General features: G+C 45.7%; 2 protein-coding genes across 3 annotated transcripts in view; both read left to right on the top strand.

The window, feature by feature from the left end:
* Positions 1-17,118, top strand: part of EPHX2 (epoxide hydrolase 2) — a 34,875-nt gene extending 17,757 nt beyond the window's left edge. For both annotated transcript variants that reach the window (XM_040965986.1, XM_040965985.1), the window contains exons 10-19: positions 3,201-3,227; positions 5,582-5,667; positions 9,218-9,329; positions 13,030-13,101; positions 13,593-13,626; positions 14,973-15,075; positions 15,389-15,458; positions 16,186-16,266; positions 16,612-16,670; positions 16,857-17,118. In XM_040965986.1, coding sequence (XP_040821920.1) covers positions 3,201-3,227; positions 5,582-5,667; positions 9,218-9,329; positions 13,030-13,101; positions 13,593-13,626; positions 14,973-15,075; positions 15,389-15,458; positions 16,186-16,266; positions 16,612-16,670; positions 16,857-16,935 — 723 coding nt within the window. In that variant the 3' untranslated portion in view covers positions 16,936-17,118. The remainder of the gene's footprint in view (positions 1-3,200; positions 3,228-5,581; positions 5,668-9,217; positions 9,330-13,029; positions 13,102-13,592; positions 13,627-14,972; positions 15,076-15,388; positions 15,459-16,185; positions 16,267-16,611; positions 16,671-16,856) is intronic.
* An 8,658-nt stretch (positions 17,119-25,776) lies between these two features.
* Positions 25,777-27,813, top strand: part of LOC121146794 (disintegrin and metalloproteinase domain-containing protein 2-like) — a 43,087-nt gene continuing 41,050 nt past the window's right edge. The window contains exons 1-2 of the mRNA XM_040966349.1: positions 25,777-25,840; positions 26,449-26,525. Of these exons, the coding sequence (XP_040822283.1) occupies positions 25,777-25,840; positions 26,449-26,525 (141 nt within the window). The remainder of the gene's footprint in view (positions 25,841-26,448; positions 26,526-27,813) is intronic.

Raw genomic sequence — 27,813 nt, 5'->3', positions numbered from 1 at the left:
GATCTTTGGGTAACATTGATAACATTTTTATTATCTTGGGTTTCTCATTTGGGCTGAAAGCCTGAATATTCATTGAAACCCCGGGAGAGCAGTCTTGGGCAGCATTGGGCTATAAATTATTCCTGGAAACTGAAATGGTGTTGCTCAATGACAGTGAGCATGTAGGAAGCATCAAGTGTGTTTCAAGTCCTATTCTAAGCCCTTGATGGAAGAGGACTCCGGGTCACTGAGAGGTTAAGGCAGTTGCCTGAAAGCATCACTTCATGGGACATAGAATGTATCTGAACCCTTCGGGTTTCTACTTTTCTACCGGTACATCTGGAAATTATAAAAATCACTTCATTTTGGTGAATCACGTGCTGGTCAGACCTACCTAGTGTGTGACCTTCAGGCTGCAGTGGGAGTTCTAAGAAGGGTATCCACATCAATCTAGGAGAAGGCATCTTCTGCTTGGAACTGGCAGGTGGAGGTGGAGACTGGATAGGAGAAACTGGGACTCAATGCTCCATTCAGCCCTCAAGCCAAGGCAAAATGTGGGTGGGGCACTTGGGCAGCAAAGAGGCAGCACAGCCACTGCTGCCAGAATTCAGCAAGCCTCCATCTCTAAGTGAAAGCCTTGATTGAAGCTCCCTGCCATGGGTGTGACCCCCCCACTCCCCCAGCCCCAGCCCCACACACACAGGCTATAGCATCTCAGTGGCTCGTCTTTAAGCAGGGCTGTTACTCTTTCCTCAGTTTCCAAGTTTTGCCTCCCCCACTTGGTGCTCACAATCTTGCCCATATCTCTCTCCCCAAATCCTGTTAAGATCTCAGCAAGGACCTTGTGTGGTTACCCCTCTCTATCCTATATACAAAAAATGTTTGCCTAAGCCAACATGCTTATTGATTTGCATATGTTGAATCATCCTTGTATCCCTCAGTTAAATACTACTTCAACAAAACAGTATGTATAATGCTTTTTGATGTGCTGTTGGATTGGATTTGATAGTATTTTGTTGAGAATTTTTGTGTATATGTGCAATAGGGAGATTGGTCTGTAGTTGTACTTGGCACTAGCACTTTCAAGTTTGGTGAAATTCCTCAGTGAAGGTCTCTGATCCTGGGCTTTTTCTCGTTGGAGACGTTCATTTCCTTTGCCAGGTGTCCTGCTCACATGCAGGGTGAGTGAGCTAGCTCTCTGCTGTCTTTTCTCATAAAGGCAACACATCCATTAGATCAGGATCTAGCTGCATGCCCTCACTTAACTTTAAGGTAAAGGCTCTAGCCAAATACGGTCCCAAGAAGGGTTTAGAGCTTTAAAATCTGAATCTTGGGTGTGTTAAAAAGACTCCCAGGCACATCCAGTAATCATTTCCTTTTCTTTGGGGGAAAAGAACATAGCTAACACAGTAGTCACACCAATATCAGTGTGGGCTCATTTTTAAAAAACCAAAGGAAGCTTCCCTTTTTAATTGAGGACAGTGAGAGGTTTACCATGGCCCTTGAGACTTTAGCGCAGGAATGGGGCTTGGATAACTAGAGGAATTAGAACACTGGTCAGGCCCCTTTCCCCAAGAAGTGGTTACGTGCTTGTAGAAAGTCACGTGTCTTCCCATGAAAGTGGGTGCACATTGTTCATTTTCCCTGTCAGAGGACGAGTGCTACTACATGCTTGCAGGGCAGAGAATACAAAGGCTGTAGGGAAACTCTCAACTTATTCGCCTCTCCTCCAGCAGTCCTAGAATTTCTGTCTTCTGGTTTAATTTAGAAGAGTCAAAAAAATAGGTCTGCCCACAGGGGAGGACTTCTCCTTTCATTTAGGAGGTATCTCTAGAAGAGGCAGAAATAGAATTGCAGGTGCTTTTTAACTCTGTATTTTTACCAGCAGTAACCTCAGCAACTCCTGATGGAAAGAATTTACCTGGATTAGTTCTCAGCTGTTAACAGAGAGGGGAAGAGCACAGAGACTGGAGGTTATTTTTAAGAATAAAAGTATGGAGAGGAAAGAAAAAAGGAAAAGAGAGGAGGGAAGGAAGGAGACAAGAGGAGAGGAGTGGGGTGGGGACGACATAGGTTTAAACGTGGGCATCAGCTAGGCCTGGGGTGAGTCAAGCTCTCCTGCTACCAGTGTGTGATCCTGGCTGCTGCATTTGTTCTGCCTGAGCCTCCTGCTCCTCTGAAGCCTGGAGGCACCACTTCCTTCCTGCAGCTCACGTGAGTGTCACCCGTGGAAGAGAAGGTGGCTGATCCTAGACTCCCTGACATATCTCTACAGAGGCCTCAGCACACAGGCACACAGGGAAGGAGCTGTCAACAGGTGAGAGAGGAGTCTGAGAGAACTGAGGCAGAAAGACACAGCTGTGGAAGAGACTCTTTCCCACAGGGACCTGTTGTGGTCATGCAGTCATCCTGCTTTCCCCTGGGCCCAGCCCTAACAGGATGCTGCTACCGCCTCCTTGTGCAAAGGCTACCTAAGCCCTGACTCCAGATGACACTTCATTCAAACTCCACAGCCATGTATCACAATGCAATATCTCTGGGGAGCCAAGGATGTGAGCACATCATCCAGAGAGAAAAGCAAAGAGCCCAGGCAAGCTGTTCAAGCCAGTTGGTTTTCCTGTCCTTTCTCCAGGGGAAAGCCGGGATTTCTGTTCTACCATGGGCATGGCCCCGCCAGGAACAGCACAGACTCACACTGAAGCTGTTAGGAGTCCACTGCACCTGTTAGGAATCTGTGTGTTTGCTGGGAGGATGCTGGGAAGGGAAGGTGGTTGCCTCCAGGGTTGCTGAAATCCTGGAAGCCTACATTTCTTTGTTGAGGCTGCCATAATAAAGCCAATCCTATGTAGGGGTTTCCATTATGGAAATTTACTTTCTCCTAGTTCTAGAAACTGGAACCCCAGATCAAGGTGTGGACATGGTTGGTGTCACCTGAGGCTTCTCTTCATGGATACCCTGTGTCCCACGTGGTTTTCCCTCTATGTGCAACATTTAACCTCCATCTAAGGACTGGATCACAACCCACCACCCCTGTAGCCCCAGTTTACTCTTAACTACCTCTTTACTACCCACGGTATTGGTGGTTAGAGCATCAACACAGGAGATTTAAGGGGATACAACTTGGCCCCTTGCAAAGCTAAACACAGCGCCTGGGATCTGGACACACTGAGGTGGGTGGCAACAGTGCCTGATTTTATGGGTGTTTATGTTTTCTTTCTCAGGAGATGGTCACCTTCCTGGACAAGTTGGTAAGTGATGATTTCCTTGAAGAATTCCTTCCTGGCCCAGGGTGTTAGAAAGAGGTATGAGTCTTTGATGGAGTGAGCTGTCATAGCAGTCAACGGCAGCAGGGGAAGGCACATTTGAGGGTAAGTGGAGATGAGCAAGTTTTCTTAAAATAAAAAAGCCAAGCCCCAGCAAGTACCTGTGCTAGCTTTGACCCACGAAACAGAACCCTGCATGTCAGGAAGAGGTTAGTATCTCTCAGCTGACAAGTCTAAAATCCAGCACCTTCAGGGTAGGCATTTGTCCTAGTAGTTAAGATACCGATTCAAATGCCACATCCCACATCATAGTGCCTGGATTCAGCTCCCAGCTCCAGCTCCCTGCTTCCTGCCAACACAGACCCCCAGAAGCAGTGGTGACAGTTGCAGTGACTGGGTCTTTGATATCCACATGCAGACCTGGGTTAAGTGCTTGGCTGTCACCTCTGGCTCCTGGCCTGGCCTCAGCCCATCATGTATTTTTGGGGAGTGAAGCAGTTGACAGGAGCTTTCTCTCTGTCTTTCCATCTCTCTCTCTTTTTCTCTCTCCCGCTGAAAAAAAAATTCAAGTATATTTTTGAAAAGAATTTAAAATCGATACCTCATTTTTCATGGTTGGGATTGTGAAAGTCAGTGAAGAATCTGCAGGCACTGAGCATAGCAGGCAAAGCCTCCACCTGGGATGCAAGTATCACATGTGGATACCAGTTTGGGTCCCAGCCGCTCCTCTTCTGATTCGGCTACTTGCTGATGTACCTGGGAAAGCAGTCAGAAGATATTCCAAGTGGGTCTCACATCATCCATGTGGGAGAACTAGACAGAGTTCGAGGTCCCTAACTTGAGCTTTGTCCAGCTCTGGCTGTTGCGGCTACTTGGGGGAATAAACCAGTGAATGGAAGATCTCTTTCTGTCTGGAACACAGAGTGCCCCAGAAGTCAGGGAAGGGAGGGATCTTTCAGGGGTAAGGTGCATATTGCAGCAGATCAGTGTGGAGTAAGAGGGAAATGCATACACACAGCCATTACTGGTGAACAGCAGCCTTTCCAAGGGGTTTGTCAGGGCAGTCAGTAGGGCAGGGACTGAAGAAAAGGCAGTTAGGGTGGGAGATGTTTGGAGCCAGGCAGGGGTGGAAGCCCCTCAAAATTATGCTGACTGGGTATGCCTGGGTTAGAATGTGCAGGACTGGAAATCCAGCATGCCTACAGCAGGCTTTTTTTTTTTTTTTAAAGATTTGTTTATTTTTATCAGGCAAATTTACAGAGAAGGAAATATAGTGAGAAAGATCTTCCATCTGCTGCTTCACTTCCCAAATAGTCACAAAGGCTGGAATTGAAGGACCTAGGAACTTCTTCTGGGTCTCCCACATAGGTGTAGGATCCCAGGGCTTAGGACTGCCCTCTACTGCTTTCCCAGGCCGCAAACAGGGAGCTGGATAGGAAATGGAGCAGCTGGGACATGAACTGGAGCCCATGGGATATAAGCACTTGCAGGTAGAGGGTTAACCAGTTGACTCATGGTGCTGCCTCCTAGCAGGCTCATTTTTAAGGTGATGATTTTGTATGGCCTGTAGATGGTCTCATAAATGTTCTACTGGCCCCTGGCTGAAGAAAGGTCCCCCACTCCCCCGTAGGCCATCATGAGAGGCTTGATGATGCGGGAAAACTGAACACTGCACAGAGCTGAGTCAAGATGCTGCTTTTCATGCAGTGACTGCTACAACAGGGGACCTGGCTCTGCACTGTCACTCCGTCCCTTATGGGCTGTGTGGCCTTTGGAAGTTCATCTGGTCACCAAGGGTCTGTCTTCTCTGATCCAATGGGTGTTGACTGCTGTTGAAAGGAATCCAAATAATCAATGTAGCTACTTAGCTCGGGCCTGGGGGTGGGTTGGGGATGTTCACAGCAGATGCTATGTTGAGGGTAGGGGGCTGTCATCACCATTGTCAGAAAAGTGGATGACAGATGCTTGGAACAACTTGTTAAGTAAGGGAGGAAAACTCCCAAAAGAGGGGCCGTTAAACTCATAGTCACTCGGCGGAAGCTGAACATGGTAGTGGAGTTGTACTTCCTTTAAGCCAGAAGGTTGAAAAAAGGTGAAATGGAGTTTGATGTGAGGGAGAGAGGGACAGGTGGGTAGCTGCCTCAGACTTTTAAGGAAATGAAAAATGCCGGACCCTAGTGTTGGCTCTGGGAAGCTGTGGAGGGGAAGTCTGAGGAAAGCTTAGAGAAGGCACTGCATGGTTGATGGAGGAGTTTCTGGGACTGGGGCTGGATGATCCTAATGGTAGCTCTGAGCCCCCATTCCAGAGACCCACTCACTTTGTTTCCTTTCTTCCTCAGGGCATTCCTCAGGCTGTGTTCATTGGCCATGACTGGGGCGGCATGCTGGTGTGGAACATGGCTCTCTTCCACCCCGAGAGAGTACGGTAAGTCAGCCACCAGCAACCAGGGCTCAGGCAAGACTGGGCTTGCATTTCTTTGAGAATGGTTCCTCAGAAGCAGGCAGGGAATCCAGGAGGGTAACTCCTCGGACCTCTATCCGGCAGTGATTTGTTGACATAGATTACCTAATGAACTCATGTCCTACTTAGGAGGCAGGGCCCATTCCAGGTGCCAGTAAGAGGCAAGAGGTAATGAAAGGCCTGTGCGACAAGCAGCAGTACAGGAAAGTGTGGCTGCCTCTGTAGGTTGAGGCTGAGGTGGCAGGGATGTCACCATCACAGAGTACGCATTCAGTTTTGCTCGAGACTGTGTGACCCATCACTTCATGACTTGGGCCTTGGCTTCTCAGCCATAGAATGGCAGTAGGAACTCCTACCCCACTATACCACTGCACAGTGTGGGCAGATGTCAGGCATACAGGTCACGAGCACTGTCATTTCTTTCGTCATCATCATCTTCCAAGGGGTCCCAGAGTGTTTTTCAATGACAGGTGCTGCCCCCAAGGGGCAGGGGTCATTTTGGGCACACTCCATCTGAGGTAGGCAGTTAGAACTGCCGCCTTCCCTTCTTAGCAAGTTAAGTGACACCATCCCCAGCAGCCATCTACATCTCCCTACTCTCCCAGTCACCTCTTGTTTGGCTAAGTGTCTAAGACTGGAACTACCAGATAGCTTTGCAGAACCCCAACCTGACTTAAATGGTACAATTATATAAAAAACTGAAATGAATCATTGGTTCCTAAACTATTTTTACAGTTTTTGCACTGTTGTTATACTGATTTCCCTAGCCCTGCCCCTTTTCTCTCATTCAAACAGGATGTGGGAGGTGAGTTCATCAGAATGGGGTCTACCAGAGAGTCATTCCACAGACTATTACAGCATTACATACTTAAGCAACAAACGTATGACTTCACTTTTAAGGAAGTAAAATAACAATTTGCTAAATTGAATTTCTCTCTAGCAAGAATTTAAAATATTTAATGTGGGAGGTAGGCATTTGGTTCAGCAGTTAAGATACTGTATGGGATGTTGCTTGAGATACAACATGTCAGAATACCTAGGTCCAGTGTCCTCTTTGCATCCCATTCCAGTTCAATGCTAATATAAATACCCTGGGAGACAAGGATGGTGGCTCAACTAGCTGGGTTTCTGTCACCTACATGGGAGAACTGGATGGAGTTCTAGGCTCCCAGCTTTGGCCTGACCAAACCAGTGTGAACCAGTGGAGAGATCTCTGTGTCTGTGTCTATTCCTCTACTTTTCTGGCAAATAAAAATGATGTGAAAATACATTTAACCTGTGGGCAAAATGAAGTGCTGCCCAGGAAGACGTTGTAATTAAGACACCTCAGCGTGCTGTGGCATCCACTCCCTCATCTTGTTCTGATTCACTGAACATCCACCGCTGGTCTTTAATGGCTGCTTCTACATCTGTTCTCATCCAGGAAGCTTTGCCATCCTAGGAGGACAAGAGGAAGCCGAGCTCCATGTCCAGGGCTGTCCACCCACACTAGAACACAGCCTGTGTGTGCTTGGGCACCTTGGTTATTTAAGATTGCCATTAATAACCCTGGTTCTTACCTTTTTAGCCAGACAATAAATGGTGGTGTGAGAGAGAGGTCTCCTTGATGTGCAATGCTTCTCTTTCCATCTTGGTTTGATTTCCTACTGAGATAACCTCTGGAGGCTTACTTAATTAAGGAGCTTTTCACTTGTCTGGCCAAGAATATCATATTATAGCCTTTGTGGCTTTTCTTTTCTGCTCTCAAGAGGAGGCTATTGTTCCACTTGTTGTGATCTTAATGCAGTTGTCAGTAGTATTTATGTGCTCTTTCTCCCTCTTTCCCTCTCTCTCTCTCTCTCTCTTTCTCTCCATCTCTCTCTCTCTCTTTGTTGGAAAGGCAGATATAGAGAGAAAGAGATACAAAGGGAATGATCTTCAATCTGCTAGTTCATTCCCCAAGTGGCCACAATGACCAGAGCTGAGCCAATCTGAAGCCAGGAGCCAGGTGCTTCTCCCAAGTCTCCCACGAGGACTTTGAGCCATCCTCTACTGTTTTCCCAGACCACAAGCAGGGAGCTGGAAGGGAAGTAGAGCAACCGGGACACAAATCAGCACCCACATGGGATTCCGGTGGATACAAGGCGAGGACCTCAGCCACTAGGACCTCAGGCCGGGCCCCTCTCATTTTTCAAAATGTGTGAAATAAGTTCTGTGCCATGATAATTAGGAAGAAAACTCTACAAAATACTTAGTAAAATCTAGATTTTTTTGGCTTGTGATTTAAATAATGCTTAGATCAGGCTTGCTATTATAATATTAAACCCTATGGCTGTTGATATATTTATTGTCCTAATTCACACCTCCCCATGTGGCAGCCATCAGCTGCATGCCTGTGGCTCCTGAGCACCCGCAATGTGTCTGTCTCAACTGAGATTGCCACAAATGGAAAGTGCTTGCCATAGTTTCAAGACATTGTGTGGAAAACACCACTTAATGTTGATTATATGTTGAAATGATGAATATTATAGATCTGTCAGGTTAAATATTAAATTTAGTCTGACTTGTTTCTCTTTGCTGGTCTGCCTGGGGCTAATAAGAAGCATAAAATTGTATGTGTGGCTCATGTTTTATTTCTGTTAGCACTTGACTCAGCCGCATTACTCCTTTTCCTGCTCATTTCACTTGCCCTAATCTATCCCTACTCCTGGTCCATATGTCCTCTTGTCTTCCTGACTGTAAGTAACCCTGAGCCCTCTTTCCCTCTCCTCAGAAACCCTCTTGGTTTTCTACAATGTTAATTCCAGACTCCAAGCTCTATGTATCTAGGCTCCCATCTGCATATCTTCTTTTTGTTTCCTGAATAGCTTCCAGGAACTGCTTGGTCTCTAACCACAGATGCTTCTTCATTAGCAATCCTCAAGCTTTACCCCCATCTAGAAATGGCTTGTATTACTTCATCATATCCCCCTCATTGGAATTATTTGCCCTCCCCAGCTCTCCTTGCCCTTTAAAACCAAGTTTAACCATGCTGTTGTCTACAGGGCCTTCCATGATGCCCAAACCCAGAAGTTCCCTGTCTTCTCTGAACTCTCAGGGTGTTGTGTATCACAATCTGTCTTCTACTGTGCTCCTGTGTGTAGCTGTCTCTTTCTTTTGTATAGCATAGTAAACTCTTGTAGAAGAGTCAGTGTAATTTATTTTACATCTTTTGCCAATATATAGCACAGATTTATACTCAACACAGAAGACACAATGAGTGAAAGAAGGAAGGGAAAGAGAAACATGCAAGGTTGAAAACTAGAAATTTAAAAGTTTGTATATTCTGATCAGGGTTGCCATAGTGCAGGTGATTGTGTGTGTATCTGTCTTTGCCTAAGGCAGGTAGGTAAGAAATGCAATGGTTGAGTGGGCCAAAAACATTGGGTTATTGCCAGCCTGAGACCTTGCACATAGTTTTCTTGCTCTGTTCTGAGCTGCAGCTGTTTTAGGGCAAGGTCCTGAATGTCTGTCTTGATGCCTCTTTTCCCCACAGGGCAGTGGCCAGTTTGAACACTCCGTTCATACCTGCAGATCCCAGCGTGCCTGCCATAGAGAGAATTAAAGCCAACCCAGTGTTTGATTACCAACTCTACTTCCAAGAGCCAGTGAGTGTGGGGCCCTGGGGGCAGAGATGTGAGTGTTACTTCTCTTCTTCCTCTTCCTGTCTCTTTCTCCCTGTTGATTGGTTTCCATCCACTTTAATTTGCTGTTCTTTTGGTTCAGAATTCTGTAACAAATAGGCTCAGGTGAAACTGGCTACAGAGCTTTCTGTTGGTTCTTTCTCCATGATGGCAGGTTTCTGTGTGTTTGGGTGGTAAGGAGGAAATGGGGGATGCTGTGCCAGCTTCTGCTTCTCAGACATGATGGAGAGCTTACCTGGAGTTGCTTTCCCTCGGGTTTTGGGCTGAGCAATTTGTGAAACCCACCTCTTTTCTCAGCAAAAGCTCTTGGACTCTCACCAGGACCTGATATCTCAGATTAACAAGAAGTGAACTTTGTGATCATGGCAGCCAGGGTTGAAAAGACCTGTAGCAGACCCCTAGGTGTGTGTTTACAAATAGGGCAGGTTTGCAGGTACCAACCCACCTGCCACAAATATGCTTTCTGAGGTGCCCCCTTGATGGTGGGTGACACCTGAGTGAGGATGTCTACTACCCTTCACTGAGATTCAATAAAAGCAGCATCTTGAGTCAGTGTCTCCTGCCAGGGTTTCCTCTTCCAATGTAGGGTACTTGCTGCTTCTCCTGAGGTGGGCTCTGTCCCTGGTGTCTTACTCCCAGGTAACGCCAGAGGGAGTGGGATCTGTGGCCTTCATATCCCAAAGAGAGAAGAATGGGTGGAGTGAATCAATAAGGAGCAGGGAGGCACCTGCCACATCTCTCACCTAGCTACCACAGTCATCCCAGATTCAATGCCAGCAGTAACTCTACTCTAACAGCTTTAGAAGGTAGTGCCTGTGGAAGAGGAGCTTTTGAGGCAGGCATGCCTCTTACTTACCCAAAAAGCCTCCAGCAACAATTGGCACCAATGTTTGATGTGTCCACTTCTCCACAGAGGCCAGCCTCCAGCCTCCTCACCCCACCAGGTGTGTGTGAAGCCATGAGCTTCCTTCAGCTTGATCTGTCTCCAGATGTTCTTTGTTAGCCCGAATCTTGATTTTGAAGGGTGGGTATGATTTAGGTAGTGTATTGGTTTGTTGCCGCTGCTATAATAAAAGCTTGAGGCTTTCATAACTGAAGTTCATTTTCTTATACTTTTGGAGGCTGGAAGTTCAAAACTAATATATCCACAGGATTGGTTCCTTCTGAGACCTCTCTCCTTGGCCAAAGAGATGGTCACCTGCTTCCTGTGTCCTTGCACGATCTTCTGAGGGTGTGTGTGTCCTGATTTCCCCTTCTCATAAGGACACCAGTCCTATTGCATTGGGGGCCATCCTGATGGGGTCATGACCTCCGTCACCTCTTTGTAGGACCCATTTCCAAACACAGTCACATCTGGGGGACTGCAGGTTAGGGATTCAACACAAGGATATGATGAAGTAGAAGACAAGTCTGCTCATAATAGTTGCGTAAGTGGGAGAGGGAACCATACCGTGGTAAGAGAAAACAGCATGGGGACAGTGAGAAAGTGGCCTATTTGGAGTCAATGGGACCAGAGGCAGACAGTATGCAAAAGAGCTTGACAGTGATCCCTGAGTTTTATAATCACTATCAAAAGTAATCGAGAATGATTCCAGATTGATTGCCCCATCACAGATGACCTCAAGCAGCTCCATTCTGCTGGACTAGAAGTCAGAATTCCAGTCGAAGGCTGACTGACTGACTGACTAGAACCTTTCCCTGGAGGACTTGCTTCATCCAAGTACATCTCCACCTGACAAAATACTTGGTGTTGAGGACAGAAGTAAAGTGTTGAGTCTAGGCCCTTAAGTGGCAGCTGCTGTGACCACTGGGAATTGGGAAGGGAACAGGGCTCTAATCAAAATCAAGAGGCTGATACTTGGGTCTCTCCCACTCTTCTCAGCTTCATGGTCATTCACAACAGCCTCTGTTTACCTTCCACAGAACTGCCTTTCTTCCCTCACCCTTTGTTTATTTCTGGAGCTCCAGAGTACACAACCACTTCTCATTTTCTTCCTACCCCAGCCCCACCAGCGCCTGCTGCCAGTGTTTCTTTGGCCACTTATGGATCTTGATCTTGGACTTGCTCTATCAACCCCACAGATAACCAGGCCCCGTTGGCACACTGAGCTAAGAGAAACCAGGGTAGAAAACAGAGGTCCTGAAATTTCTTGATGGTCCAGAAGTTGGTGGTCGGATTGAATGGGATGAGAGCCAAGTCTCTGGAGTTAGGGATAAATTCCAACTCACTGGAGGCTGGATCATCTCTCTCTCTTCTGCCTTCCTTTCCACCCAAACCTTCCCATCTAGGAGCATTTCAGCAAGGCAGGAGCTAAGGGCAGGAAGCAGGTGATGAGGGGCAAGGGTCTTCAGAGCTGTCTAATGGCAGGATCTCCTGTCCATGGGCTTGGGAGATAAAAGGACACTTCTACTCCAGTCTCCCTGATCTGAAGTTGAGAGCTCTAGTGTCCAAAAGCTGTTCCAGAAATAATGTAGAGGAGCCAGTCAACTGTCCCCGAGGCAATTGTTCATCAGGGGAAACTACCCAGAAATAGTACAGACCCTCCCCAACATGGTCCCCAAGGAGTCTTTGTATGGGAGAGGATTGAGCAGACTAAGGGGACGCCATATGTCAACTTCTCCTTAATTTCCATCCTTTTATATGACGTATGCCTTAATATCTTGCTGTAGCTGCAGTTATAGTTGTTTATTGTTTGTGTTTAACATGACAATGGAAATCTGAAACCTTCTATATCACTGTTATGTCTGTATCTATATATGTATCTCTATATATGTATCTATATCTATCTCTACATCTATATATCTATCTATCTATCTATATATATATATATCACTGCCCAAATTCAAAATATAAATTCAAAACCATTTCTGACATTTGCAGTCCTTTATAGTAATCATCCCCTTAGCCCATTATGGGGTCAGTGTTTTGCGGTAGATACAAGTCTTGTGAATGTTAAATTCAAAAGTGCAAGGAAGATAAAAGGGGTGGAAGAGTAAGCAGCAGGCATGCAACGCAATGTCCTCCCTCTGCCTCTGTATTCTGTCGTCTGTGCAGCCCAGCAGCCAGGAGCCAGAATGCTGAGGGCCTGTTGTAATCTACAATAGATTCAGCAATTAAATATAATCACACTCCTGTGAGGCAGCAGGACCTGGTAATTTGTCACCACAGGATATGTGTCCCAGCTCTTAAAGCACAGAAACCTTTTGCTATCCTGTCCTTAGGGAGACATTTAGTTTGATGGTCTGTAATAAGTTGGGACCAAGTGGAATGATGTGGATTTTGAAGTTACTATGGCAAAACCAAAGTGCATAAGTGGAATATTATCCCTATATTGCTCTTTCTCTTCTTATCACCTGCACCCCCCCCCCACCTATGCCTGTATGAACTCCTCCCTCATCCCTTTAAATGGATTATTTCAGGTAACATATTCTCATGACAGGGATTTTGCAAACAGCATTCATAAATCCCATTATCCGCTATTAGCATCTTGAGTTTCAATCTTTTTAAAAACTGTGTTTCAATATGAAAGCTCAAATGAATACCATTCTGATGGCCCTTGGTCTTGAGGGGACAGGGGGAGAATGAATTGCTCTCAACCTGCAGGGCAAGTCGCATGGTTCCCAGCATTTCTCAGGGGTCCCTTTTACTGTCTTGATGTCTTAGGGAGTGGCCGAGGCTGAACTGGAACAGAACCTGAGTCGGACTTTCAAAAGCTTCTTCAGAGCAAGTGAAGAGGTGAGGAGTGGGTAGCGTGGGCTGGCAAGAGGGCAGGCAGGGGCTGCTCTGCAGGGTTACCCAGGGTGGTACAGGGGCTGCAAATCAGCAATTAGGCCATCTTATCTTTGTCAGGCTGATCAAGTCCCCACTCTACTGATACCTCAATCAGAGAAGAGTCACATCCAAAAGCTGTCACCATCATGGCCATTTGGGAATGGGATATCTTGTTTCTAATTTCCCACATATCATAGGATAGCATCTCTTGTTTCCATTGGTTGATAAACCTACGTCTTTACATTACCAAGCTCTGCGAGTCCCCCTGAGCAGCCAAGGCCGAGGCTTTTGGCTATGAGCCCTGGCTTTACATAGACCAGGAAGAAAGCCCCATGCTCCTTGGCATGCATTACATTTGTTAGTGTGTGAGTGACACCATCTTGGACTGTCACCTATTCTAGTGCATTTCTTTTATATTGCCCATGACATCCTTTCTGGTTCTCTTCTCCCAACAGGGTTTTCTTGCTGTGAATAAAGTTCGTGAAAGGGGTAAGAGACTTTCCTAAAATTCAGTTGCTCATCCATTCCTTTATGCAATCATTGCTCAAGCATTCTCAGCACATACTTGCTTTGAGACAAGAGCTGAGTTACAATGATCTGCAGGTGCAGAAAGCAGGATTTCTGTCCTTGGGGAGTGCCTAGTCTCATGGAGCCCCAGAGCCCCAGACACGGAAGTTGCGGGAGACAGAAAATATGTTCTTAGAGGGGCATGGAGACCATACATCAGGGGAGTTGGCCTGTCAACATGGAGACTCCTGATTCCACTGCTGCTGGAACCCCAACATATACAACTAGGGGTTCTGGATCCTGTACTTTCAAGGCTTTGTGTCTTGGTGAATCTAAGATGGTGAGCCAGCCCTATCCAGGTGCCTAATGTTAATGCCCCCAGGGTCTCCTGTGAAATTGCATTATCTCTGAACTGTCTCTTGTCAAAACAGCTCCTCCTCTAGTGGAGACCAGGGAGTGTGGACATACAGTGTTCTGAAGACAGGATAGGATTCCCCACCAGGAACCCAGCAGCAGGGTGTGAGGGAGGCAGGAGAGTGGTTGGACTTTCTTCCTGATACAATACAACATACACTCTCTGGTGAAAACTGCAAAAGGCTCAGTAATGCTATCTCAGAAGGGAAGTGATTAGCTAAGCAGTGTAGACAAAGGTTAGCCTCAGGCTGGCAAGGTCTGAATACAGCAGGACACATGCCTGAGATGATGCCATCCTGTCCCAGAGCCAGGAGCACCTGCCTGCAGGAAGGGCATGCTGCTTCACCCGGTAAGGAGTGACTGCAGCATGTGGAGTTGAGACCCCACAGTGCACAAGGCTCTGTGCTCCTGAATGACAGTGAGGTCACAAGGTTAGGGATGGGTAGGAGGAAGTGAGCTCAGTGTGGAATGAGCAGAAGAGGACATGAGACAGGCAAGTGAGTGGCTTGGCTCTCAGACCCAAGGGGCTTCACAGAGCACTAGGACAGGAGATCAGGTAAAAAGGCAGGCTGGAAAAGCAGACACTGGGGTCAGGGGTGGGAGAGCAAAGCGTGGCTTTTTTTTTTTTTAAGATTTATTTATTTTTATTGGAAAAGTATTATCAGATTTACAGAGAGAAAGAAATAAGGAAAGATCTTCCATTGACTGGTTCACTACGTAAATGGTCGCAACAGCCAGAGCTGGGCTGATCTGAAGCCAAGAGATTCTTCCAGGCTTCCCATGTGGGTGTAGGGTCCCAAGACTTTAGACTACCCCCCCTCCCCATATTGCTTTCTCAGGCCACAAACAGGAAGCTGGATGAGAAGTGGAGTAGTCAGGAAACGAATCGGGCCCCTACATGTGGCTTTTTGCAGGAGGGCTTTTTGTGGGGACCCCAGAAAATCCCAGCCTGAGCAGGATTGTCACCGAGGAGGACATCCAGTTCTATGTGCAGCAGTTCCAGAAGTCTGGTTTCAGGTAAGTCTGGTTTCAGGCCAGTGGGCAGGCACTGTACAGCCCTTGCAGCTGTGGCCAGACTCTTTTCCTCCCTCATGGTCCTTGGGTGGGCCCAGTCGATTTCTGCTTGAATGCCCCTTGGGTCAGGAGGCTTACTCTTTAACCATGCTCAGCCTGCTCCAAGGTGGGATTGCTCAGGTTGCTCTCCCTTGCACAAAAGGTTTTTAAAATCATTTTTCCAATGATGTCTCTGAGTTTAGAAAAACACAAAACCCCAGGTTAGCAGAACCATCATTGACTCAATGCCTCCTTGTATTTACTCTGGTCTCCCTAGGGGCCCACTAAACTGGTACCGAAATATCGACAGGAACTGGCAGTGGGGCTGCCAGGGTGCAGGACGGAAGGTGAGTGCTGCATGCAGTGTAGTCTTACTCTCCTCACAACCCTCCAGTCTTGAGAGCCATTGCCTGCTGGGGCCCTCGGTCAGAGTCCCTGCCTTCCTGCACACTCTCTCTGGGGTGACTTCACACTGTGGTATCCTCTTGCTGCTGCTTCGCTTGGAGTGTTGGGGGTAGAGCAGGGGTCTGTGCAGGTGGTAACTACAGCATGGGTTAGCATGCCCATGTCTGGGACAGCCGGTGGCCCATGGCAGCTCGCAGAGGTAACAGGTGATGGAACCCCTGACCACAAGGGAGCTGTTGATGTTCAGCCTCTTGCTGTGTCCTCTTCAACAAACAGGTCTGTCTCCCTGTCTGTGTCTTCATTGTCAAGCAGAAAATGTGACTCTAGTCTCTGCAGATGCAGGGAGAGTAAAGGAGGTCCCATTTACATCACACATGTTAACCATCTCAGGAGATAGATTTTGCCTCCTTGTTTCATTCTGAGTGCCAGGCAGCATGCAGGGCTTTGGGGATACCATGTTGCTGAATCTATCATTTTAGCCATCTCCTGTGGTCACCATGATGCTTGGTGGAAACAGCCAGGCCTGCGGTGGTGCTTGACTTTTTGCAAGGAGAGTTTCTCGTGGGAAAGCCACATTGTGTGAAATGAGGCCCTAACTTGCCCCCAGGACTAGCTTGCGGGAGAACCCAGGAGCACTGGCCACACCAACTGCCTGCTCTTCCTCCCCAGATCCTGATTCCTGCCCTGATGGTGACGGCCGAGAAGGACCCTGTGCTAGTTCCTCAGATGTCCAAGCACATGGAGGAGTGGGTGAGGGAGTGGCTCTGCCTGGGGGAAGCAGGGTGGGAGAGTCCTTGGTGAACCCTGGGAAAGAGCACAGGCAGATGCCCAGAGAGGAGATGGCAGCCCAGACCCAGCCACCATGGCCTTGGGCGAGTGGTGGAAACGCTGACCCTGAATGGGGTTTCATAAGGTGCGACGCAGTCAGCTAAGAGTAGTCCTCACAGGTACTTCCGTTGTCCAGCCCTGGTACCCTCCCTAATTATTGCAGCACTCCTTGGGTTGGGGAGGTGGCCAGGGGAGAAGTACATGGACCATTCGCTGCTTGATGCACTTAGCTGCAACCAGACCCACTTGCACTCCATTTTCTTTCAGATCCCCCACCTAAAAAGGGGACACATCAAGGACTGTGGACACTGGACACAGATGGAAAAGTAAGAAGATTGGGGTAGAGGGAAGTCTCCAGGGAGGAGGGACTCCCTGCACCCCTTCCCCAAAGGCTTAGCTGGTATTCTTCCAGCCAGCATTCATCCAGCTTGGCCTACACTTCATGCACCTGTATCTTCATGGGAGTGAGTGGGTTCTGATGACATATGGATGGCCTTCTGTTTCCTCCCCAGGCCCTCCGAGGTGAATCAGATCCTCATTGAGTGGCTGGATGCTGATGCTAGAAGCCCTCAGGTGGTCTCGAAGATATAGGGTGTGTGCTGGCCCTGGCAGCACCCCAATCAGATGAGGCCACCTCATGTGACACGTACATCATCTGGAAGCAGCAATGTTATCCTGAAGGGGCTTGCCACCAAGAGTGGGGTTGCCTTCACTGGATCAAATGGGATGAATTGATGTGCAACTGATTCTGTGGGTGTTGGTGGGCCATTTATCTCTGAGAATAATGTCTGTGTGAGAGTTCTGGGTGGGGACAGAAGGCAATAGGGGGAGGGATGGTGATTCTCTTGACTAGATCAACCCAAAATCAATTCACTTGGAAGCCTCTTATGGAGATAAGGAACCTATTCTCAGTAAAGTTCACATGGCTGCATTGCTGCTGCTGCTGCTGCCGCTGGGGAGGGCGGGGTAGCTGTTCTAGAAAGCAGCCTCATTGGAGTGAACAGCTGCGCTGTCTGTGCTTGTGAGACTTGCTGTGCATGATCACCAAGGTACCATGTCATCCAGGCCAGGACTGTCCCAGGGACTTCCGGACAGGCACTCTGTGTTGGTCGGTTAGAGGAGCTGCGAGCCGGCACAGCTTCACTCCCTTTCTCCTTGCTTACTCAGCAGCACCAGCTCACATGCACATGCAGACCCTTCATGCTGGGACATGTGCTAGTGAGACTGAGGAAGGGAATCCTGTGCTCCAGCTAAATGTTCATAGCCTCATTAGTCCAGCAGCTGCCTTGCAGCTCATCTCCTGTGGCTAGCTGTCTCCTGTGGTGCTGTGGGCCTCAGCGGCAGCCTCCTAACCACATAGGGTAGAATGCTGAATATGGGAGAGCCCCCTGTACTGTCCCCAGGCACTTCAGCCTGCGTGGCCACTTACTCATGCCCAGCCTTGCACCTGTCCACTTCCTAATGCCTATCTAATCTCCGCATCAAGAAGCTCAGGCACTGCACTCAGCCCAGGAGTTGTCCTTGACCCTCCACCCATGCCATGAACCCTTTCCAGGAATCTTCCACTTGCTGACCCCTGCACCAAGTCCTCAGCTATAGGAGATGCCATCCCCTTATCTCCCTGTTCCCAAACATGATCTGCACCTCCCTTGCTGCAATTTCTGCAGATGGGGAGCCTGTTCATGAGGCACTCTCCCCTCCACAAGCTGAGTCGCAAAGTACAATAAGCCCAAGTTGGCTGGGGAACAAGTGTTTGTGTATCTGTGTGTGAAGAACACCAGAGGGCAGCTGGATGGGTTGGAAGCTGTCACTCTACAGCCCCTCTGTGCACTACCTGAAGGTTTATATCACATCCGATGCTTCCAGAGGACCCTTGCTGTCTAACAGGTGGGAAAACAGCTTCAAGTCACTCGGCCAGTGTCAACTGGTGGGTCGAGGACAGAGCCTAAACTCAGGCTAACATAGGTTCCAAAGGCTGAGCTTCTCCCTTCCTGGTTTCTCTCTCTCTCTCCCCCTATGCTTTTCAATTTATTTGTTTATTTTAATTAATTAATTAGGGAAAAGGGCAAATATGTGACTGGAGGAGGCTGTATAAACCACATAACATTATTTTACTGACTGGTTATATCCAAGCTCATTTGTAACAGAGCTGACGGTGCAAAGAAAGGCAAGAAGAATTAGAACATCTTCCACTAGAAGGGGCACAGACAAACTCGTTTTCCCTGTTAGCTCAGTTTCAATTTGCTATTAAGTTATTTCCAAAACTATCAGAAATCCCCCAAATCTGCCTTGGGGAAGAACGTTCCAATGAATCCAGTTCAGAGCCTTTCAACAGAAGAATAACCAATGACAGACTGAAGGCCAGAAAGGGCGCCAGACCAGAAGTCCTGAGATTGTGCAAGGCAACATGAATGTATCCAGGTGTTGCATTTCCTGCTCTTCTGTGAGAAACCATGGCCTCAAGTCTGTGGCCACTGTCATGTCCACCAAGGGGATGAATTGGAAAAGTCGAGAGAGTCTCAGCTGCTGTTTCAAGTGCAGCCACTGGAGAGGGCTCACAATGCCTAGAGTGTTACTTAGATTTCATCACTTCAGCGGGCATAGAGAGTAAATATAGTCTCCTCTGCTAAAAGATAGAGGCTTGGCAGAAAGATGCATGGCAGTTCCCTGTTCTTGCTTTCCATCCACGTTATCGGTGGAATGGTGTTTCCACCCCCAACGCAGCCAAGCTCACGGCCATATTCTGTCACAGGTTGCTTAGTAGCTGTCCACTTTATTACTCAGAGAATTCCCAGGAGAATGTGTACTTATTTATTAAAAGCGGAGTAGGTTAGACTAGACAAGGGGGGCAAGGAGGCTATTTCTATCTCTTGGGATTGATGACACTATGATTTTAGGCTCTTTTCTATATTGTTTATATCAGGATTACAGCATTACTAAAGGCACAAATTACATGCAAGCCATACTTAAAATACCAGATTACACACTCAAAGGTTTTTGCAAAGGAACTGGGTGGAAATGACCACATCTTACTACTCAGAGGAGTCAGCTCTCCACAGTGCTACAAGTCTGTAATGTGGCAATTATAGGAGTTCCCAATGAATGCTGACTACCGGTTGTGATCATCTCCACTTGTGGCATGGCCCCTGGGATTGGAAGCCACCTGCCCAATCATTGATCCCTAAGCCCAAACCAGCACTCGCTTGGCCTATTATGGATGCCTGGTAGCTGTTGGCCAAATAACTCAGATGGGGAATGGGTACATAAAGGAATGGGTTGTATTTGTTTTAAATTCTGGATTCTTGACATTCTACTGGGTGAGACAGACAGCGACTTTCATGTCTGTTTTCACTGCTCCAAGTCTTGGTGGATCTCTTACAGAGGCCACTGATGTGTCAGCTGACAAAACCAAGTTAGAAAGGGAAGACACTCAGCTTCTAGACAGCTACAGATGTTCCCTGGGGTTCCCTGGATAGATACCAATGGGATATTGGTGGTTTTCTGGCATGTTAAACACAAATACAATAATTATTTTGGCATTCTTGATGAAGTATTTATGCTTATTGTAGATGTTTATAGCTTTCATTTTTAGGAGTGGCATCATTTTGCCAATCTACTGACATTTTTGTTGCATTCAATTGCAAGCATTTTAGATGGGAGTTCTACTTCTACAGAAAGCTACTCTGATTATCCCATTTAAGAATCTCAAAAAAAAAGAAGAACAAAGCCTAAGGCAAGCAGAAATAGAGAAAAATAAATACAAGAATAATGAATGAATTAGACAGTAATAAAGACTAAAATCAAAAAGTCCCAAATTGTTTCTTTGTAAAAGGAAATTGACAAATATTTTGTTAGACTAATTTTGAAAAGAGGTCTCCAATTGTTAAAACCAGGGTTATAGCTGCCAATTTAAAAAATGATTATAGGGACCAGCTATATAGTATAGTGGGTTAAGCTGCTACCTATGATGCTGGCATTTGCTATGAGCACTGGTTCAGATCCTGCCTATTCCATATCCAATCCAGCTCCCTGCTATTTCCCTGGGAAAACAATAGAAGATAGTCCAAGTGCTTGGGCCCCTGTACTCATGTGGGAGACCTTGATGAAGTTCCATACTTTAGCCTGTCCCAGCCCTGGCCATTTGGCCATTGCAGGCATCTCAGAAGTGAACCAGAAAGTAGAAGATTCTCTCTCTCTCTCTCTCTCTCTCTCTCTCTCTCTCTCTCTCTCTCTCTCTCTCTCTTTCTCTTCCTCACTCCTTCTCTATAACTCTGCCATTCAAAATACATTAAATTTTTTAAAAGGAAAAGGCTTATAACATAATTGTAGAACTATAGGGTTGCTTTGCTGTAACAAAATGTGTGACTTACAAAGGAGTGATTATTTAGTCCACAGTTCTGGAGGCTGAGAGCCCAAACAGCATGCTGTCCTGGAAGTTTAGGGGTTGAGGAGCTGGTCTACTCCTTTTCCAATAACCCCCTCTCCAGGAGTGCCTAGAGGTTACATGAGTGCCCTTCCGAGGACAGTGAGTAGACAGAGCTGGAACTCCCCAACTCTCCACTTAAAGGCTCTGCCAGCCTCTGACACTGCCACACTTGGGAGCAAGCCCTCCACATGCACATACAGATCCCTTAGGGGAAACTCGAGTCCCACCACATTAGAGCAATAATGCATCATCCACATACATGCCAGGAACCCAGGTAACCTCATTGAAATGAACAAGCTCTTGAATGCCCACACTCCCCAACATGTTTGAGAAACAGAAAATTATGGACGTGGTCACCATGAGGCTTATGTAGGACATCCTGCTGTTAAGATAGCTCATTTAAAGCTGATACCGTGTACTTCAATCACATATAAAAACCATGTTTTTACTCTTTCCTCCCACATTCGACGTCACTGATGCCACAATTTACCTCCTTTTGTGTTTTCAGCAACTGTTGAGACTTGTTTTCACAACAGTTCAATCTTCACACTAAAGCTGTGAGTGGTTTGCCCACTGCCATCACCTGTCACAGTATTAAAGCCTCCTGAATTTGACTGTGGTTCTACTTTTACCGCAAACTTAATATTTGGTTATGTTTCCATGTGGCCAGTGAGCAGCCTTTGCTGCAACCTGAGGAACTGCCCTTGCCATTCCTCGAAAGGCAATGATGACAGTAAACTCCCTCAGCTTTCTTCTCTGTCCATCATCTTCAGAGAGCAGCCCTGCCGGCTGCATTTTGTTGTTCAGGTCTTTCTGTCATCCCACACTCACTTTGTCCTGAAAGGTTTCATCTGAGAAATATGTTGACAGCAACAGTAAATTCATTTGGTTTGGTTTTTAATATGGTATGTTTCTTTCCTCTTGTTATTCTCTAGATCCCATTTTCTTTGGATTTTTGCCAGTTTGTGTACAATAGATTCTGGTTGTAGTCTTCTTTGGATTAGACTTGATTGGATAATCTTCCATTTTTCTATACTTGAATATTTACATATCTTTCAAAATTTTGAAAAGATGTATTTCTTTCAATATGCCCTCTTCCACTTTCTCTTAAAATATTCCTATGGTCATACCTTCACTGAGAGTTTTGGTTTACTTTATAGTGTCCCATAAGTTCTCCCCAAACATGGGGAATGCATAGAACCCCAAACAGGCATATTAAATTTATATTTACTATATATTTTACCCAATTTTAAAGGGCAGTTTTAACGGGCATAAAGAAAGGGAGACATACCTACAATATAATAGGGGCTAGTCTTATCCTGCCTACAAGCACCAGCATCCCATATGGGCACCAGTTCATGTCTTAGCTGTTCAGCTTCTGATCCTATTATCTGCTTGTAGCCTGGGAAAGCAGTGGAGGATGGCCCAGACCATCTTCCTGCATGTTTACAGAAGGCCTGGAGGAGGCTTTTGGCTCCTAACTTTGGATTGGCTCAGCTCTGGCCTTAGCAGCCATTTGGGGAGTGAACCAGCAAAGAAGACCTCTCTCTCTCGTCCTCTGTCTCTCTGTAAAATGTCTTTCAAATAATAAATAAATCTTTTCTAAAAGTTATAATTATTCAAGTAAATCAAATATCTTTTTCTGAAAGATTCATTTTATTTTTATTATTTGAAAGGCAAAGTTATGGCCTGGGCATGGTAGCCTAGTGGCTAAATCCTCACCTTGCACATGCTAGGATCCCATATGGGCACTGGTTCGTGACCCATCGGCTCCATTCCCATCCAGATCCCTGCTTGTTGTCTGAGAAAGCAGTAGAGGATGACCCAAAGCCTCGGGACCCAGCACCCGTGTGGGAGACTGGGAAGAAGCTCCTGGCTCCTGGTTTCGGATCAGCTCAGTTCCGGTCATGCGGCCACTTGAGAAATGAACCAGTGGATGGAAGACCTTTCTCTGTGACTTTTTTCTTTCTTTAAACCTCACTTTCCAATAAAATAAATAATTCTTCTTTTAAAAGGAAAAATAAAATGCTGTTTTAAAAAGGCAAAGGTATAGAGAGAATCAGAGAGAGAAATCATCCATCCACTGTCTTTTCTTTTTTTAAAGATGTATTTATTTTATCTCAGAGTCAGATATACAGAGAGAAGGAGAGGCAGAGAGGAAGATCTTCTGTCTGATGATTCACTCCCCAAGTGACTGCAGCAGCCGAAGCTGCGCTGATCCAAAGTCAGGAGCTCCTTCTGGGTCTCCCATGGGGGTTCAGGGTCCCAAGGCTTCGTGCTGTTCTGGACTGCTTTCCCGGGCCACAGGCAGGGAGCTCGATAGGAAGTGGTGCTGCCGTGATTAGAACCAGTGCCCATATAGGATCCTGGCGCATTCAAGGTAAGGACCTTAGCTGCTAGGCCACAGCACCAGGCCCTTCCGCTGTCTAAGATTTCTTAGAGAGCTGCAGTGGCTTGAAATCATCCAGAATATAATATGTAACTTCAAGGGAAGTGCATGAGATATCCATAAGGAGAAAAGCTATTAAAACACTCTGAAATGTGTGATTCTAAATAACTTTCAGGTAGATATAATAGGGCAGAGAAATCATGATTAAAAATTAAGATTATTTTGAGATAAATGTTTAAGAAACATAAGAATATAAAATACAGTTCATGCAAATGTTATGAAGTTAAAGTAGGAAATAGAAATTTAATGTTCTTAAAGCATATATTAGAAAGAAGAAAAGTTTGAAATGAGTAACAAATTTCCATTCTTATAAACTAAAAACAAAATTGTATCCTACATGGAAAAAATGAACACAGATTGAAAATGAAACAAAAAACACACATATAATATTAAAAAATCCATAAACCAAAGCTGAGTCATTTTTAAGTGTCAATAAAATAATAAATTCCAGAACTATTATGAATAAAGAGAAAAATCATAAATTGGCAGCATTGACAATGAAAATAAGCACACCAGCATTAAAGAGGGTCTCTGCTGGCCACATGGAGACCAGATGGATCCGGGTTCCTTGCTGCAGGCCAGGCCCAGCTCTAACTGCTGCGGGTTCCTTGCTGCAGGCCAGGCCCAGCTCTAACTGCTGCGGGTTCCTTGCTGCAGGCCAGGCCCAGCTCTAACTGCTGCAGGTTCCTTGCTCCAGGCCAGGACCAGCTCTAACTGCTGCGGGTTATTTTGAGAATTAGCCCAATGACTGAAAGATCTCTGAGTTATTGTCACTTACAAATAGAAATAAAAACCAACATTCACAAGGTTATGTTGATTTCTGCTTCAAAGATCAGAGGAAGGATTAACATTTCATAAATTGTTTCAGGGCCATCATGCTACTGATAAAAAAAACTGCCAAGTTTATTACAATAAAAGAAAATTACAAATAAATAAAATAGATACAAACGTTCTAAACAAAATAACAACAAATCAAACAAGCAAAACGTAAAAACACTAATGTAGTATTATCACTCAGCATGTATTGCAAGAAAAAAGAGCTTGTTTCAACACTGGAAAGTCTAGCATTTCAATTTGTAGTATTAACAGTGAGGAAGATAATTCTATCATCTATGCAGAGAAAGCATTTACTACAATTCCACAGACATGATAAAATACAAATCATGAAACTCTCAGTACATGTAGGATAAAATTTTTAAATGGTGGATTATATATGTCAATTAAAAGTAAAACATCAAGATCCAGAAAACGAGATATTTGCGATCATTAGAACCAATGAAGAAATCACACGTGGGTTGCATTGCTTTTAAAGTTCATTACGCATTGTGAACGTGCAAGCTAAACCTGAAATACAGGACCTCCACAGATCCATTAAAATGACTAACATAAAACACAAAGGAAAAAAAAAAAAGCTGTCAAGTGTAGGCATTGACAGAGAGAAGCTGAGATTTTCTTTCTTTCTTTTTAATGTACCGATGAGCACATACCCTGTGATCTGAGAACTGAACTCCAAAAATACGCCCAACAGAAATTCCTGATCATACACCGACAGATCTATATAAGACTGCTCACAGCCACATATCACTTTAAACAGCTAAAACTATCGACAGAGTCACATCACCAGGACAATGGTAAAACAAATATTATTTTCAGTCACGCGTGAGAACAAAAGGAAAAGAATGAGGAAACAACCCAAGACTATTGGTGTGAGTGGACCTTAGGATTACGGCGGAAGAAACCTCCCATCAGACATGATAGGTTCTATCGGCAAAAAGCTCAGAAACAGAAGGTGGCTTTCAAGGAGCAGCTGGGGACAGTCCTATATCTAAATCAGCAAAATCACACTGGCTTCTTCACATACTATTGAACAAGCTGTACAACTGCACCTACCGGCTCTACATATATATTCAGTTAATCGTCCACTTAAGAAGTGCATATGGGGCTCGGCACTCCGACCCAACGACTAAGCCCCTCACTTTGCAAGTGCCAGGATCCCATATGGGCACTGATCTATGTCGTGGCTGCTCCACTTCCAGTCAGCTCCCTGACTATGGTCTGGGAAAGAAGTAAACGATGACCCATTGAGACCTTGCACCTGCGTGGGAGATGAGGAAGAAGCTCCTGATTCCTGGCTTTGGATGGGATCAGCTCAGCTCTGGCAGTTGTGGCCATTTGGAAAATGAACCAGAAAGTGGAAGATTTTTCTGACTCTCCACAAATCTGGTCTGCCTTTCCAATAAAAATAAATAAATCATTTTTTAAAAGTGCTTATGGATTTTCCTGTTCTGTTTTGGAGGTGATTTGGTGTTTCTTCCCCGTTTTCTTTTTCACGGCCTTGGGGGTTAGAGCTAGTTGAGTCTTCCACCTTCAACAGGTTTAGGGGCCAAGATTTCCCAGGTTCAGCAGCGCACCGTTCCGCAGCTGCCTCTTGCCTCAGCTGGGCTTTCAAGTCACCTGTCTCTGCTAGAGCACGCGGCCGGGAGCTTTCGCCTCGAGCTCAACTGCCCACCACTCTGCCAACTGCCATTCCTCGGTCTGGGATCCGCAGTGCCAAGCCATGCTGTGCTTCCTCTTTCTGCTTAGCGGGCTCAGCAGGCTCAGCGAGTTCTGGATTGACTCTGGTAAGCAAAAAAAAAAAAAAAAAAAAAAAAAACAAACAAACAAGAAAAAAACCCTCCGCCCCTAACCTTCTGTGATCATTGGCTCGCTTCTTGCTTTGCCTTGAACTTGGGGAGGTCCCTGGGAAGGAGTGGGCCTGTGTGTGGAGGTTCCAGCTGTGCAGGCCCAGGCACATGCCCACATTGAAAATTCCCATTGGATGGCCACGGCGTGGTGGGTCCCTGCTTCTCCTGGGACGAGATGGCTTCATTGGACGCCCCAAGGTGCGAGCTTCAGAACCCACAGTGCATTTCTGGAGCTGTGGAGGTTCAAGTTCAGCATCTGGGCTGTGACCATCGTTAAGAGTGTGAGACTTGAGGTGACTGGTACCTGGGGCCCATCGCCCCGGGGTTATAACATTCTTCGCATAGGGCAACATTCCTAAAGCTGTTTACCTATTTCTCTGGAAACACGCTTGTGATTCCAGAAAGAAAGGAGGCACTGAAGGTGTTTGAAATGATAAAAACTGGAAAGTGGACTTTAGAATACAGATTCTGGATTTAGAGAGGAAACAGTGAAGGAGCCAAGAGGTGATGGACATTGTCTTAATAAACCGTTTTGCACTTTGCAGATTCTGAAAGATTACACGTGCAAGTTACAGTTCCAGAGAAAATACGCTCAGTAACAAGCAACGGATTTGAAAGCAACGTAATTAATCACTAACACGACTCTCATTGTAAAGATCATGTGAATGTTTTATTCCCAAGAAATTAGCTGCTTTTCTGCCAAGTACTCTTGCTGCATTTTATATTTGCATTGTTTTATTTCCAAAGACCTTTGAAACTGAATCAAGATTGACAGTGTTCTGTGGGGAGTAATGATATGTGACACTGGATATCAGCACCCCAAGTCCCACCTTCTAGATTGTTCCTCTTGGGTCACTAAGCCGTTTTTCTAATCCACCTATCGCTCTTGTCAAGCACTCACCATTCTCTCTGTCTCTGTCCATCTCTCTCTCTTTGTATTTGACTTTGATGAATAAATAGATCTTCAACAAGTAAATAAACCTCTATCATTAATTAGAATGTAAAAATAGGTATAGGAACAATAAACTTGAAATTGAGGATGCTGAGTAGACGTAAGGGGAGGATAGTTACAGTAGTTATATTATTTTCTAACACAGGTCTTCATAACATAATATTTCATGATATTTTTTAATAACTTTCTTTAATGTTTGTGTGCCTAAAATGCATAATAGTTAAGAATAATCATCCAGGGTATCTAACCAAAAAGTTAGAATTGCCTTAAATGTACATAAAATTGAAGTAGTGAAAACTTTTTTTTTTTTCTGGAGATAATGAAAGAGACAAAGGATGCCCACTCTCACTTTTTGCATTCCATCACTGTTCTGGAAGAACTAAGCAGTGCAGTGAGGAAATGGCACAATAGACAAGTCACTGGAAAAGAAATAAAACTGCTGCTATTGGCAGATTAATGACGATACTCATACAGACAAAATCCAGAATAGCCTAGAGAAAATCAGAGTTAATGCAATAATTCAGTAAATTCTCTAGAAACTAGATCTTGCAAACAGAAAAACTCAAATGAGATTTTAAAAATGTACTACTGGCTCATTGGATAAATCCTCACCTTGCATGCGCTGGGATCCCATATGGGCACCAGTTCATGTCTCAGCTGCTCCATTTTCCAACCAGCTCCCTGCTTGTGGACTGGAAAAACAGTCAAGGACAGCCCAAAGCCTGGGGACCCTGAACTCACATGGGAGACCTGAAAGAAATTCCTGGCCCCTGGCTTCAGCTCAGCTCTGACCATTGCACCCACTTGGGGAGTGAACCTACAGACTGAAGATCTTTCTCTCTGTGTCTCCTCTCTGTAAAATCTGTCTTTCCAATAAAAAAAAAAATCTTTTAAAAAGTCATATAGTATACTTACAAAAATCTAAATGTGAATAAATCTAACAAAGATGAACAAAATC

Source organism: Ochotona curzoniae, unplaced genomic scaffold (genome assembly GCF_017591425.1).
Source record: "Ochotona curzoniae isolate NIBS_2020 unplaced genomic scaffold, NIBS_Ocur_1.0 scaffold_4505, whole genome shotgun sequence".
Classification (NCBI taxonomy): Eukaryota; Metazoa; Chordata; class Mammalia; order Lagomorpha; family Ochotonidae; genus Ochotona; species Ochotona curzoniae.
Note: the sequence above shows the minus strand (reverse complement) of the source record. Positions and strands in the feature narration are given on the sequence as shown.